The sequence below is a fragment of the Anopheles funestus genome, chromosome 3RL (assembly GCF_943734845.2).
Source record: "Anopheles funestus chromosome 3RL, idAnoFuneDA-416_04, whole genome shotgun sequence".
In the NCBI taxonomy this organism is placed as follows: domain Eukaryota; kingdom Metazoa; phylum Arthropoda; class Insecta; order Diptera; family Culicidae; genus Anopheles; species Anopheles funestus.
Window position 1 is genome coordinate 72,955,260 of NC_064599.1, and position 15,448 is coordinate 72,970,707.

A 15,448-nucleotide genomic window follows, 5' to 3' on the forward strand; every position below is an offset into this window, starting at 1 on the left:
AGCGCAAAAATTTATAATCGTTCAATATTGGGTTTTAAATATTTTACACACGATTGGGCCCATGTCCCGCCGACAATCCAATCCCCAAAAAAGAATATCTAGATAGTTACAATAGAAGGGAGATTTTCAAATGAAACCGATGTCTCTCTTCCCTCGATTGCCACTAGACGTCCGTTGGGGGATATTTTTTTCTTCTCTCTTGTCCAAATTTGTCCCCTAGCGAGATGCCCTTATCGAGATGTAGAGTATATACATTTTTTTATCCTCCCTTCCGTTTGCTTTGTTGTTATACCGACGCTGAATATTAAATAGGATGCGCCTTCGAAACTGTCCGCCCACGGGACGGGAAAGTCATGCGAAATAATGTTCGATAAATATTTCATAATGAGAACTGCGAGGTTTTGCATTCCTCGGACCATTGGAACGTGGGAAGCTAATTTGAATGAGTCTTTTGTACCGCATCTTTTTACCCACACCGATATCATCCGACACTTTTCCGACACTCGGGGTTTAAAGAATTTCCGTCTACACTGAATTTTGGGGGAAATTTAATTAAATAAAAGATTAAATAATTCCTCCCATATGCGTTGTACTCTCTCTCTCTTTCTCTCTCTCTCTCTCTCTCTCTCTCTCTCTCTCTCTCTCTTCTGACCTGGGAAATTTTTAACGCGCTCAATAATACACACCTTAATGGTCTATTTTGGTGTCGTAAATAGGGGCAGACCACATCGGTAGAGGATTAACTTTATACCAGAGTTTCAATTTAAATTTATGTAAATTGTGTTAGTGACAGTGTGCGGATTTGAGCTACAGGCTCACCATAGTGACCAGTTTTTTCTTTGCGTTTACTATGGCATCACTTTTCGCGAACTCTAACCCTGATCGAGTGATAATATCGGAAAACTTTTGGTCCTGAAAAATATTGTAGCCCCCTCGCGCCGCGTCTGCATACCGGTTGTGATCGGTATCTAAATATTCATGAACCTAATCGAATTAACCTGATGTAACGTGAAGAAATTTATTCAATTTCCCGTTGCGCACGCACAACTCTGATCGTGTGACACAGCCGTAACAAGGGCAGATCTGCCAACACACTTGGCGGTGGTGAGGAGTTTAAAAATTGCAAGCTTTTGGCAAAATACCCGTCAACCACGTGGTGCACGCTAACACGCAATGGAAATCGTATGGCTCGCAAGTGCCCTTACCTTGGGTGACGACTATGAGATTCGCGCCTGGTGTGTTTGGCGGATTGCATGTTTTGTGTTTACACCATAAATTAAAATTGTCATAAATTATGCCCCACCCCCAGCCTTGTTTGGGGCGCTTGCTGCTCCCCTACCCCCAGGGGATCAAGATGTCACCTTCATGTACGCTTGGCGTGCTTTCAAGTCGAGTGGAAAGTATAAAAAATACACTCCCAGAATTCACTTCTGTTTGGTGTTGGGACTTTAACAGAAGGTGCATGCACAATTCCATTGGTTGTCACCTTACGTTTGGCAAAACATTGGGCGAAGGATTTGCACTATTGGCATTACACGGAGCAACGGTTCAACGTTTGCGTGAATGAAGCCCCCAACGGATTCATCAATTCACACATGTGGGACCACGACACGGTACGGGACATCTATACGGTTACGAGCCTCCGGGTGTTGTGTACCGCATCCGTGTACGTACGTCTATCCGCTCCTTTCTCGCATCTCACATTTGAGGTTCGGTATCGACAGAGGATGGGTAGGATTATGAGCGAGAGATATTCCACGAACCTCTAAACGGTTCCCCTGGGGAGACCTATAGTATGTGTCCCATTCGAGGGGTTAGGAGATAATCGATTTTTGAAATGTTTATGGTTGGGTAAGCTGGGATTCAATACAGCGGAAAGGTGCCTACGTATCTTACCTTTGGGGATGTACAGCGTTTTTTTACTAGTTTAACTGCCGAGTACTTTAGGAATATCTTTAGAATTGTTTTTTTTGCGCGAAGAAAATATAAACAAAAGTTGCTATAAAATGCTATAAAAATACTAACACTTTTCTTGCTTAACGTTCTATTTTCCGCAACGATTTATTTAGGTTTCATTTCTAGAACCATTAATACTGCAACAACCCTTGTCAGCGGTTCCGACCATCGCCAACAATAATCTACCCACAAGCGCAACAATAACATCCGGCATTCCGGTAGCTGGTACCATTGGTCGTCCATCGCTACCTTTAGTGCCATCCGCTTCCGGTCCATCGCTGTGTCAACCACAAACGGTAGTACCGGATGCAGCGGCAACTGCAGCCGCAAATACTGTCGCCATCAAGACATTGGAAGAGATCTTCGATACACGTCGTAGCTACAAAGCCACCGGAAGACACCGTGCACGGAGCCGTACCCGACGTCCGGACAGCTGTTCGGAGGTGAAGTATATAAATCAAAACTTTAGTTCCGGTAAGTAGCTGTTTGTTGTTGTTGTGTAACGATTTATAATGAACGATATGTCTCAAAGCATTCTTCTTGGTAAATTTCCAAAATTCCAGGATCATCTGCACCGGTATCTTCCGAGGAGGAAGACAACGACGAAGAAGAGGACGAGCTAAGTAAGATACCGGAGCTTAACTCACCGGATAGCATCTCGGACGATTTGGTGCAACCGCTTCCAATTCGGCAGAGTCCAGTTAAGACGACTGGGCCCGATACGGCCAAACGGAATCCATCACCGTACTACTATTCAGATTTACTAAAGAATAAGCAACGAGAAAAGGAAGCAACTGATCGTGAAGTCACTCAGGAAGGTGTAGGTCGGGAAGAAGCTACACCGAAGCCCACTACATCGCAAACACCCGGTGACGGTGGGAGTGTACGTCCAGGGCGTGAAGTGGGTGTGCGGTATAAGAAGAGTAGCAGCTTAGACACACCGGGAGCGGAGAAGGAAGTTTGCCTACCGAAGCGTTACTCCATCACAGAGGAAGGTGTGCGTATTATCCGGTGCGACTCACCGTCCACGACTACCTCGGACGATTCGGACTGTTCCGAATGTTGCAAGCGTCGGGCCTGGCATGCGCAAGCATTAGCCATTACACGTGCAAGCTGTAACCTTGGTCCACTGGTCGATGCTAGTTCGATGCCACCGCACCGTTTGCTAGGACCAGCGGCAGTCTGTGCCTGTGCGACGCCTGCCTTCGGCGATGATAACGATGAACTCTTCCGTCCGCGAAGTATTTTCTACGTGCACCAACCGGGCGCAGAAGATTGCGCTGACTGTGCCCTGAGCGACCCTGCAGCCCTAGTCCCGAGTGCCGCCGTACCGGACGAGATGGCGAATGTGCGCACGCGCCAGATTTACGAGACGGCGTTCGATTCGAAGATCACCCGTTCGGACGATGATCTGGATGAGGTCGATCGTATCACCAATCAGAGTGTGCTGTTGCAGCTGACCAAGAGCAACAGCAGTAGTGCCAGCAATATGGTTTCGGGCCAGAATCGCAGCAAGCGATTAGAATCGAAACGGAGCAAAGCTGCCACGAGTAAAACGCCTTCCACCGGCCAGCCTGTACCGATCGGTGGGCCGGATATTGAAGGTACGGATGAGGTCGGCAAGGCGGACCAGCTGCTAGCACAGGACCTGCAGGAGAAGCTACAGATCGACAAACAAATGGACAATATCGCAAACGCAAACTCATCGTCTTCCTCACAGCTTCCCCTGCGGGGATACACCCCATCACCGCCGTCAACTGCGCCCCTTCCCATGAAGTTCCCCGGCAAGCATGATCGGTTCTTCATCAACAGCATCAAAAGCGCACCGAATCTTCCCTCCTCGAACGCGGTTGCCCAGCATCCACGGCTCAAGGATCTCCGGTTGGACATACAGAACGTGCGCAACAATGACGTTCCGACGGGTAGTTGCGACGGTAGCATCAACGATGGTGCCCCATTCAGCCATGGCAGTAAGGTGGGCGAACGGCCCCGATCAACGCTGTGCCTGGAGCCCGAACGGGTGCTCGAACTGAAGCGAGGACACCGAACGTCGCACCATCATCACGGTAAGCAGTCGGCACATCAGCAACGTGGGCGTAATTTTTCTTCCACGGAAAGTATGGCCACGTCTAGTAGTGGTGGTAGCATGGAGTCTTTAAAATCCAGCACCAGCGAAGGTAACCGAAGTACGTCTAGTTCGGATTCGCGCCATTCGTCATCACTTAGCTCGCACAGTTCCGATTCGGGACCTTCGTTGGCGTTCCCGCTGCGTGTACCGGTAGCCGTGCACAACAAGCTAAACATACTAAGTCCAATATCGGACAAATCGTCCCAAGAGCCGGGATCGGAGACGTCCGACATTAACAATCGGAACAACAACTCGCAGAAACAGTCACCGGTGGACGGGACGGGCGTGAACGTAGTGAGCACTACTACTGCTGGAGGTACCTTGACCTCAGTAAGCAAGAAGGAGAGTGATGAGAACGCTGGTGGATGTGCCGTAGGTACGGAGGCTGTGAAAACGAGCGTCACAAAGAGACGTTCTGCACCGAATAAGGCTTTGCTGTTAATAACGGGTAAGTGTGTAAGATGGGTATGGGGTTTTTCTTTTGCGAGGAAAAAGTTTCCATGTCTTCAACTTTTCCATTTCTTCCAGGTCCGGAAATACAAGGCTCCGACAGTGGAATATCACTGCACTCACGCGAGGACCTAAAGTCTCGAACGAACTTTTTGAACATGGGCATTCAGCGTGCATCGCTAAGCGGGCAGGAAAAGCAAGGTGACCATAACAAAGGACAGGCTGGACTTCCACAGGACCTAAACGATCTTCCTTTCGACATGCCAAAGTTACGACGAAGAAGGGCACACTTGCAGCAGGTAAGTGGGCGAAAAGCATTCGCTCAACTTTGAACCGAGTATTCATCGTACGATACGAAATTTGATGCATTTCGTGCGTTTGTCCGCTTCGTCCCCAGGAACCATGCACATCTGGCAGTGTCACGTCGGTGGACGTGGGTGAACTACCCTTCGATATGCCGAAGCTGAGGCGTCGTTTGCGAATGTCGCAAAATCAGCAACATCAGCAGCTGCTGCAGCATCAGTTGCAGCACCCATTCCCAGGCACTGCGTCTACATCGGGCGGTATGTTGCTGCAGACGAGCACCGAATCGAGCGGCCTGTCACAAGCGTCATCCAGTCTGTCGATGCGAGACTCCGATAGCAAGCTGGCACTCGCTGGAGGTAAGCAACCCATCCATTTGCTCTCCGATTGCGGTTAGGTTAGTGATGTTTCAATCACCCCACGCCGGTGATCACACACACACGCACATGTTGCCATGAGCCGTACCCATCGTGTACATTCATTTTAATAATTAATTTCCAGTCGAGGGATATCGGGTAACATCGATTTCATCTTGTAACACTTGGGATTGCGTACGTGTCGTTGTTGGTTGAGCTATGGAAAACGATGGACATTACACAACGGCTTCGTTGCGTGTGGGAAGGGGGCCTGTCGAATCTTTGTAATGACCATTTCATTGCAGTTAGATAAATGGATGATGTATGTTTACTTGCAACATTCGTCACGTTCGTTTCGGGAAGAATCGCATTTGTAAAGGATTCGGTTCGAGACGGGAAGAGCTATAGCATACACCGCAGTAGAACGGTAATTGATTTATGGTGCAGAAGGACACACCTGCCGCCTATGATCGGATGATAGGGAGAGAAACCGCGGCAAAGGGCTCCATTAGCAGATAAAGAACATGCTAGCGGATTAAAAACGTGGTGGAATATTTAATGGGGAGGAAATACTGGTTAATTTGCATGTAAACAATTTTGGCTGGTGTATTTCCAATAGAAGAATTTAGTTGATTTTTTTTTTGTAGAAGATTAGTTTTCTGATAACATTTTTGTATGAACAATTTTTAGGTTATAAAAAAAGTAAAATATGTTTTATTAATCGTTCTTAAATCAAACTTGAATATGAAACAACTATAAAAACAAGGAATAAAGTAGACAGTAATGAGAAGAATGAAGGGGCATTCCCATTGCTTGGGTAAATGCTAATATACGTTGAATTTTGTATACTCAACCATGCGCATTGTTTAACAACTTATTTTCAACGCCTGAAGGTAGGCAAATTAACTACAAATTATTACTATTTTAGAAAACTTAAACGGATAAAGATGTTAGAAGGATTTATTGGTGAAAAATAGTCCTCAGAAATCTTGTGTGTTCCTCTTTCAGTCAATAAGGACATTAGGATTGATTATCAGCATAGAAACACCATCCTTCGTATGCAAAAAATGAATCTATACGATTTTGAGTAAAGAAGGAAATAATAGAAAATAGACAAATTCAAACAATGCAACGACCACAATCAAGCCACCCAATACGTTCTACTTTTGCATTACTTTCTTTTTTTTAATAATGTGAAATTTATTACACTTTTCGCAAAAAGTCTTTTTAGAGCATTTAGTTTTTTGCACATAAACTAAGCAATGCTGCTGATCAAGCACGGTAATAGAATTCTACTGCACCATAATAGCACAATGAAATGAATTCCGATTACGATACCTGCCCTGATAGAAAAGCCCTGACGCAAGCAGAACTAGAAAGGCAACAACTTAATTAAGGCTTTCGCACAGCAGGGAATGGTAGACAACACGTTACGCATTCTTTGGAATTGAGAGATTTCGTTTAGCTTTTGTGTCCTAAACATGGGGCCACATCGTCATGCGATTCACAATGGTACTACGGGACGCAAGCACAATGAAAACGCACTGTGTACAGAAGTCGAAACCGAAGGGAATGCTATAAATAATGCATCGAACCGCCTATATCCGTGTTCCGGCAGGCAAACCTAATCGCAACAGCCTAGATAGAAGCTGGTTGGGTCAAAAAAAAAGGAATTAATACAACGTACCACCAACACATGAAGTTGGAGGAAAAGTTTTGTCGATCCCCTGTGCGCTTTTCTCGCGAAGTTGACAAAGATTTGACAGTTTGCTTTGAAAGTGACCAATACGCCGTACCCTTCGGAACCTTTGGGGTGGGCCTGGGACGATATTCATCCGATCTCTGGGATGTACAGTCAGTGCACGTTAAAGTACACTTCCCTGTTACTGCTTCCCTATCCACGTTTTGTGATAAACAATCGTTTAGCACGTTGTTTGCAGACATGTTTGAGCTGACCCTTCTGGGTTTTTCAGGAGCTCCAAACGGTAAACAGCGAGGTCATTTAGTATTCCACGACAGCAACTGCACAAGTTTTGTGGTTTTTACACCACACCGGTTGGTGACTCTGTTGTGTCCTCTGTCGGGCGCTCACACAGGTTTGTGAGTGAAAAATGTTGTAAACATTATCGCTGTTTGCTATCGTCCCTGTGTCACCAAACGTTCCAACATAAGCACCACAGGGATATTGGTGTTGGGTGGTAATTGTTCAGCAAAGGGTGAGCGAAGTGCCTGACGTGATGTATTTAGCTCGATGCGTGGGTTTTTTTTGTCTAATTTTCCTCCATTTATTGCTACTTCCTCATTGTAGATTGTAGATGCAGCCGGTTTTGGTTTTTGCTACAGTGGTGGATCCCAATATTCTAGCACGTAAAAGTGGGGAGAATACTGTTTTAAAGTAAGAAACCTAACCATGAATCCCAACGGATGAATCGTAAAAATCCGCGTGAGCTAGCGAGTGACCACGCTGCCCAAATTGCCAACCAAGTACAAGTAATTACCGTTCCACGAAACAAGCAATTGTTAATGTTTAATGTATTGCCACCAGCGACCCCAGTTTGAGATCCAATGGGCGACATGTTGTTGCAGCCCTGGTTTTCGCGAACCTGATGCTCTTACCCTCGCGAGAGGGTGCAATGTGAGATATTTAAATCATGCCATCGAGCCACGTCGGCCACATATGTGTGGGGAATAAATAATGAATTAATCAGTTAGAAAGTAATTGGTGGCGGTATTCGGGAAGCGTTACAAAACCTCGGCTAGAGACTGCGTAACGCCGATGTTTGGAAAAGTGTTTTGTGCATTCCAGGCACGTTCCATGTTGGGGAGCATTTTTGTGTTGTTGTTCCTCAAACGACAACAACGGTTGGAATATTTGAACACGAACGTTACGGTTGGGAAGGAGGCTGCCCGGGTCCAACTGTTACCGGTGCTGGATGTCAAACAATAACAATCACGCATTAGTACCGATAATAGTGAACGCGGAACTTTGGGACAAATGCTGGATGGCATTGAAACGTCGGCCGATAACGAGCCACCGTGCCCTGTAGCAAGGGGTCAGCTTTTTGCGCAAAAAGGGCCGTAGACAATTGCACGGATTATGCTAACCGAAGCATTAACGAGACAATGGCGATTTCGTGGCGCCTGGTCTCCGCTGTTTTGATGGCAATCAACGATGAGTTGTAGGACATTTCATACCGCCGATGCATTGTATTCTAATTGGAAAGCTGATGCTAGTGTCCGCGACTTGATCGTGTGTTTATTGTGTGTCTAGCGCATAAAACGAGTATTTCAAACAAAATTTTCTCTGTCACTTTAATTCAATGTTTCAATCGTTTTGTGGTTTCTTATTGCAGGTTTCTTCAAGCAAAGCTTAACGCTTAATTTAAACGAATGTGGCAGTCGGCCACCGAAGAAGTTTGGCACACTTGATCTCGGTCTTAATCTTGGGTCAAATCGGCCCAATGTGGACCTTATCGATGCATCCATTCCGCTCGATCGGCAAGGGTAAGTTTTTATTTTATTAATAATTATTTTTAACTTCTTAGTTAAGCCCCAGACAAACTGCCATTTTCAAGTAAACAACGAAGGTGTCCCAAAAGGACGAATTTAAGCATACCGCTTAACAACAATTTGTATAAGCCTTTAACGTTGTTAGTTTAATAGCGATTTTTTGTGACCAATTCTATGCATAAACAGTCAAAATTTCAAATTATTAGAATTTATTTAATTTTTCTCACTGTTTTTACTTATAGCCCTAGGTAAAGAAAAATACCGAATGAGTACTAAACGCTCAAAATAATGTTCTTTTTATGAACTGTTTAAACTGTTATATCTAATCTAGTTACTATACACGATTTATTGTTCAGATAAAGAGGCGATACTATGGCATTACAGCCGTTCGGTTTAGTACGCCGCTCACGAGGCCAAAGTAGCTCATAGTATAGAATTCTGAGGTGGTCCCACCACAGTATAACACCTTCAGATACATTTGTTGTGTTGTAATAGTGAAAGTTTATAATACTTTTTAGTTTAGTTTTTAGTTAAAAATCCAATAAATTAAATTAAAATATCGTTGAAAATCTTTAAAATTTTAACATTATTTTAACACACAAATAAACTCACCTTTGTCTCTATTTTTCTCTCCAATTATTTCAGCTGGTATCATGGTTCCATCAGCCGGATCGATGCGGAAAAAATCCTACGACCACTGTCGGAGGGAAGTTTTCTGGTGCGCAACAGTGAATCAACCCGTCAGGATTATTCTCTCACACTGAAGTACGTATTGCAATCATACACCCTAGCTCACCACTTTGTGCTAATCTCTTCTTCCGAATTTAATTTCAGGAGCGCCAAAGGCTTCATGCACATGCGGATACAGCGCGACACCGATACGGGCCAATTCATTCTCGGACAGTTTAGCCGACCGTTTCCAACGATACCGGACATGATAAGGCACTTCTGTTTGAATCGCTTGCCGGTTCGTGGGGCCGAGCACATGTGTCTTCTCGAACCGGTCATTGCGCAAATCCTCTGAGCTGCGTACCTATAAGGACAGCGTGATTTGTCGCGAGACCGAAAACTTAAAGTTTTCTTTTTTTTGCGAGAACACACAATGATCGAAAGCGAGTCTTGTTAGAAATTAAGCCACAAGTCAATGAAATCATAAAACAAAACAAAGCAACTTTTTGTTAGAAAGATTGCATAAATGTAGGCGCGCCAAACTGTGTAGGTGCATTTCGCATTCCGGTGTGTGATGTTGCTTTTGCGTATGGCGTTGTTTTCAAATTGAGAGCCACGCCAGCGAAAACGACACAGTTTTTAACACATATTTGCCCATCCACAATGGTAGCAGCCTTAGCCGCTGAATGCAACTAGACGCGTAAACCTCAAACCAAATTCTCCACAGTCTCTTCCATCAATAAGGTATCACCATTGTTTTTTTTTTGCCATAATTTAGATGAGACCTTCGTGCAGAAGGTAACACACACACACACACAAACACTCACAGAAGGAGTAACAGAAGGCAGAACGGTAGCAGGTTTTATGGACTAGCCGCAGGTACGCTTTCACTAGCGATATTGTGTACACCAAAAAGCCCAATCGTTTCGAGGATTAGGATTGCGCATGTTTCGTTTGCAGGGCTTTTTGGGATTCGGTTTACTTTATTTACTCCATTGGTGACAATAATTGTTTTGTTCGCGCAAAGCAACGGAAGGAACTAGTTATGGATAGAATACATTGCGGCAAACAGCATTATAAGTAGAGATTTAAATAGACCTTCTCTCTCTTTCTCTATGTATGTGGAGGTATAGGCGTGGTGGAGAGATAGTGGTATAAACGATGTAGAGACAGGTGTGTAGAAATGTCGTTTCAAATGTTGTGATACAAGAGCGCGGTACTCGTTTTGTTGACAAAAGAAAAGAAATTAAAACTCACTGGTTTCCTTCACTTTCACCGTTAATAGTATAGGTTTCCTTTTCACCTTCCCTTGCATCAGTTCCGTATAAATGTGCAAGCGGGCGAAGAAACATGGGACGTGCGCTGATTGGGGAAGTGAGAGAAGAGAGAAGGCAAAGATTTAATCCAAAATAATCATTAATGAAAGCTGTAAATGTAAATGTAAACCAAAGCAAAAAGCTCCTCACACCCCTCTTCCCCCTGAATAATGGTTGTCAGGCAGACATTTTAATAACACATTTGTATGTAAGTGGGATTGGAAAAATGCACCAAAAACTGAATGCCAAAATGAACGGTGAACTCTTTATGTGAACTGTCGGGTGGTGTGGGTAGCAACACTTTTCTTCCATCAAGCTGTTGTGTACTAATAATTCCAATACACGCACTTTCTCCGTACGTTTTAACCTTTTAGTTTTATTACGGTACATTATTTTGTACGTTGAATAGTCTCTATCGTTAGTCTGCAATACCTATCGAGTGCAATACCAAAGTGTGCAATACTAAGTTAAAACCATCGCAATGCGGCACAAACGGGGCCGTAAAAGGGCGGGCTTTGCTGACGACTATAGCTGGTAGCGATAGACGGTACTTTTGTGTATTAAACCCGGATAGCCATCCCTACTTGTAGCGTGTGGAAGTTTGAACGTTCGAACTAGCGATCGATACTGTAATGGCCATAGAGAGGGCTAATCATTGATTTCGATTTGATTCCGATAATTGAAGCACAAAGCAACGTATTATATTATTTCCAAAAAAATAAACAAAGAATAAAAAAAAACCGTGTGCATGAGAATGGTGAAAACTATTACAAAGGCAACGTATATACTTCCGTTTAGCAATTTTAGTAATGAATAGTTTTTCAGTAACCGTTAACAAAACGTAAAACGAAAAAAAAAAAACAACCCCAATACTATTCTAGATGCTGTAAAAGAATGTATTCCTACCGTAATAGACATTATCGTAAGGAAGAAGAAAACAAAAACAGTAATATAATTTACCTACCTTAATAAGCATTAGGTTCGTTAGTGCTGCAACCGAATAAGAGAATAAAATACAAACATTGCCGCTGTTCTCATTACACGGAAGTCTCATGGACACAAACACTCCAACAAAAACACACACACACATTCTCTCTATCTCATTTCACATATTAACAATCACGTAGTGATGAAAAAAGGCTATTATAGACATTGATACAATATATTATGAAAATATTTAAACATTGAAACAAAAAGAATGGTGTTTTCTTTCCTTTCTTTTTTGCCCGCAGACTAACTATCCGATGTACTTCTATTGTTTTCTATATTAGTTTTATTTTAAAGTAAATAATTTTAGGTTTTGCACACTATTCGTCCGTTCTCAACTGGAACAGGAAAAGTGCATTTGTGTACGAAAAAAACTTCTAATGGAGGCGCCTAATACCAGTGTAACGGTTACCAGTATAACGGTAATTGAATGATCGTATTACTTCAGCATATGAGACAAATTTTATTTTTTTATGGTTTAGTGAACAATTGAATGTGTGGCGAAATTAACACAACACAACAGGCAACAGGCACCACCATCAAAGCAATAGTTTCTCAAGAACTATTGCAGCTTATGCAATAGTCGTCCATACACACAGCGTACCATAGGACACAATTTCCGGGATCCGATCACCTGATCAACAAGGTTTCAGCAATAACAGTATTGTTGCAGACAATACTCGGTTTCGGGGAAATTTGCACAGCGCTGAGCGACGTTCGGACACACGTGCCCGAGTCAGGACAATTCAATAGTCGGCGATCAACTCCTCACGAGAAACGACCTCGCGTCTGTTCGGACGAAGTGAATCCAACATATACATGACAATAAAACGATAGTCAAAATCATGAAACGCGCCCAATTCATGAAAAAATATAAAAATTTGAAAATTTCATAAGGCTCATTTTTGCACCAACTTTTGCCTATAACTCGGTCGGTATCCAACGGATCGCCAATCTTTAACCTGTGGTCGATAGATGGCACCAATGGCTACATTTTCTTCTTGGACGGCCATGCCCTCAGATGTCTGTGCCAGAAGTTATCCGAGGAACCAAGTTCCTTACCCTGTTTGAGAAAATGGAAAATTTTCTTCATTTTTGAGTAATTTAGCAAAATTTATAAATATGATATATTTTAATGCGAATTTTGTTGCAATAAGTTTCTTTTCACTTAAATAATGCTTTAAATTAAAAAAAGAATAAAAAATCAGAAAAAAATTTCAAAAAAAATTTCCACTCGAAAATTTCATAAGGGGTACCCCTTGCCATTTTTTTGAGAAATTTTGCAAAAAAAATCAAATTGATTTATTTTAATGCCAATCGGTTGCAATGTGTTTCTTTTCACTCCAGTAATGCTTTAAATAAAAAAAAGAGTGAAAAATAATCAAAAAATCAAAAAAATCACAAAAATATAAAATTACTAAGGCTCATTTTTGCACCAACTATTGTTTATAACTCGGTCGGTATCCAACGGATCGCCAATCTTTAACCTGTGGTCGATAGATGGCACCAATGGCTACATTTTCTTCTTGGACGGCCATGCCCTCAGATGTCTGTGCCAGAAGTTATCCGAGGAACCAAGTTCCTTACCCTGTTTGAGAAAATGGAAAATTTTCCTCATTTTTGCACCAACTTTTGCCTATAACTCGGTCGGTATCCAACGGATCGCCAATCTTGAACCTGTGGTCGATAGATGGCACCAATGGCTACATTTTCTTCTTGGACGGCCATGCCCTCAGATGTCTGTGCCAAAAGTTATCCGAGGAACCAAGTTCCTTACCCTGTTTGAGAAAATGGAAAATTTTCCTCATTTTTGCACCAACTTTTGCCTATAACTCGGTCGGTATCCAACGGATCGCCAATCTTGAACCTGTGGTCGATAGATGGCACCAATGGCTACATTTTCTTCTTGGACGGCCATGCCCTCAGATGTCTGTGCCAAAAGTTATCCGAGGAACCAAGTTCCTTACCCTGTTTGAGAAAATGGAAAATTTTCCTCATTTTTGCACCAACTTTTGCCTATAACTCGGTCGGTATCCAACGGATCGCCAATCTTGAACCTGTGGTCGATAGATGGCACCAATGGCTACATTTTCTTCTTGGACGGCCATGCCCTCAGATGTCTGTGCCAAAAGTTATCCGAGGAACCAAGTTCCTTACCCTGTTTGAGAAAATGGAAAATTTTCCTCATTTTTGCACCAACTTTTGCCTATAACTCGGTCGGTATCCAACGGATCGCCAATCTTTAACCTGTGGTCGATAGATGGCACCAATGGCTACATTTTCTTCTTGGACGGCCATGCCCTCAGATGTCTGTGCCAGAAGTTATCCGAGGAACCAAGTTCCTTACCCTGTTTGAGAAAATGGAAAATTTTCTTCATTTTTGAGTAATTTAGCAAAATTTATAAATATGATATATTTTAATGCGAATTTTGTTGCAATAAGTTTCTTTTCACTTAAATAATGCTTTAAATTAAAAAAAGAATAAAAAATCAGAAAAAAATTTCAAAAAAAATTTCCACTCGAAAATTTCATAAGGGGTACCCCTTGCCATTTTTTTGAGAAATTTTGCAAAAAAAATTAAATTGATTTATTTTAATGCCAATCGGTTGCAATGTGTTTCTTTTCACTACAGTAATGCTTTAAATAAAAAAAGAGTGAAAAATAATCAAAAAATCAAAAAAATCACAAAAATAAAAAATTACTAAGGCTCATTTTTGCACCAAATTTTGCCTATAACTCGGTCGGTATCCAACGGATCGCCAATCTTTAACCTGTGGTCGATAGATGGCACCAATGGCTACATTTTCTTCTTGGACGGCCATGCCCTCAGATGTCTGTGCCAAAAGTTATCCGAGGAACCAAGTTCCTTACCCTGTTTGAGAAAATGGAAAATTTTCCTCATTTTTGCACCAACTTTTGCCTATAACTCGGTCGGTATCCAACGGATCGCCAATCTTGAACCTGTGGTCGATAGATGGCACCAATGGCTACATTTTCTTCTTGGACGGCCATGCCCTCAGATGTCTGTGCCAGAAGTTATCCGAGGAACCAAGTTCCTTACCCTGTTTGAGAAAATGGAAAATTTTCTTCATTTTTGAGTAATTTAGCAAAATTTATAAATATGATATATTTTAATGCGAATTTTGTTGCAATAAGTTTCTTTTCACTTAAATAATGCTTTAAATTAAAAAAAGAATAAAAAATCAGAAAAAAATTTCAAAAAAAATTTCCACTCGAAAATTTCATAAGGGGTACCCCTTGCCATTTTTTTGAGAAATTTTGCAAAAAAAATTAAATTGATTTATTTTAATGCCAATCGGTTGCAATGTGTTTCTTTTCACTACAGTAATGCTTTAAATAAAAAAAGAGTGAAAAATAATCAAAAAATCAAAAAAATCACAAAAATAAAAAATTACTAAGGCTCATTTTTGCACCAAATTTTGCCTATAACTCGGTCGGTATCCAACGGATCGCCAATCTTTAACCTGTGGTCGATAGATGGCACCAATGGCTACATTTTCTTCTTGGACGGCCATGCCCTCAGATGTCTGTGCCAAAAGTTATCCGAGGAACCAAGTTCCTTACCCTGTTTGAGAAAATGGAAAATTTTCCTCATTTTTGCACCAACTTTTGCCTATAACTCGGTCGGTATCCAACGGATCGCCAATCTTTAACCTGTGGTCGATAGATGGCACCAATGGCTACATTTTCTTCTTGGACGGCCATGCCCTCAGATGTCTGTGCCAGAAGTTATCCGAGGAACCAAGTTCCTT

The 15,448-nt window shown here is 42.4% G+C and overlaps 1 protein-coding gene across 1 annotated transcript in view; it reads left to right on the plus strand.

The window, feature by feature from the left end:
* The window catches only part of LOC125767947 (uncharacterized), a 102,473-nt gene extending 90,416 nt beyond the window's left edge, over window positions 1–12,057 (plus strand). The window contains exons 5-11 of the mRNA XM_049434983.1: window positions 2,070–2,430; window positions 2,520–4,532; window positions 4,613–4,833; window positions 4,932–5,196; window positions 8,547–8,697; window positions 9,349–9,468; window positions 9,538–12,057. Coding sequence (XP_049290940.1) covers window positions 2,070–2,430; window positions 2,520–4,532; window positions 4,613–4,833; window positions 4,932–5,196; window positions 8,547–8,697; window positions 9,349–9,468; window positions 9,538–9,727 — 3,321 coding nt within the window. The 3' untranslated portion in view covers window positions 9,728–12,057. The remainder of the gene's footprint in view (window positions 1–2,069; window positions 2,431–2,519; window positions 4,533–4,612; window positions 4,834–4,931; window positions 5,197–8,546; window positions 8,698–9,348; window positions 9,469–9,537) is intronic.
* The last annotated feature ends 3,391 nt before the right edge of the window (window positions 12,058–15,448 follow it).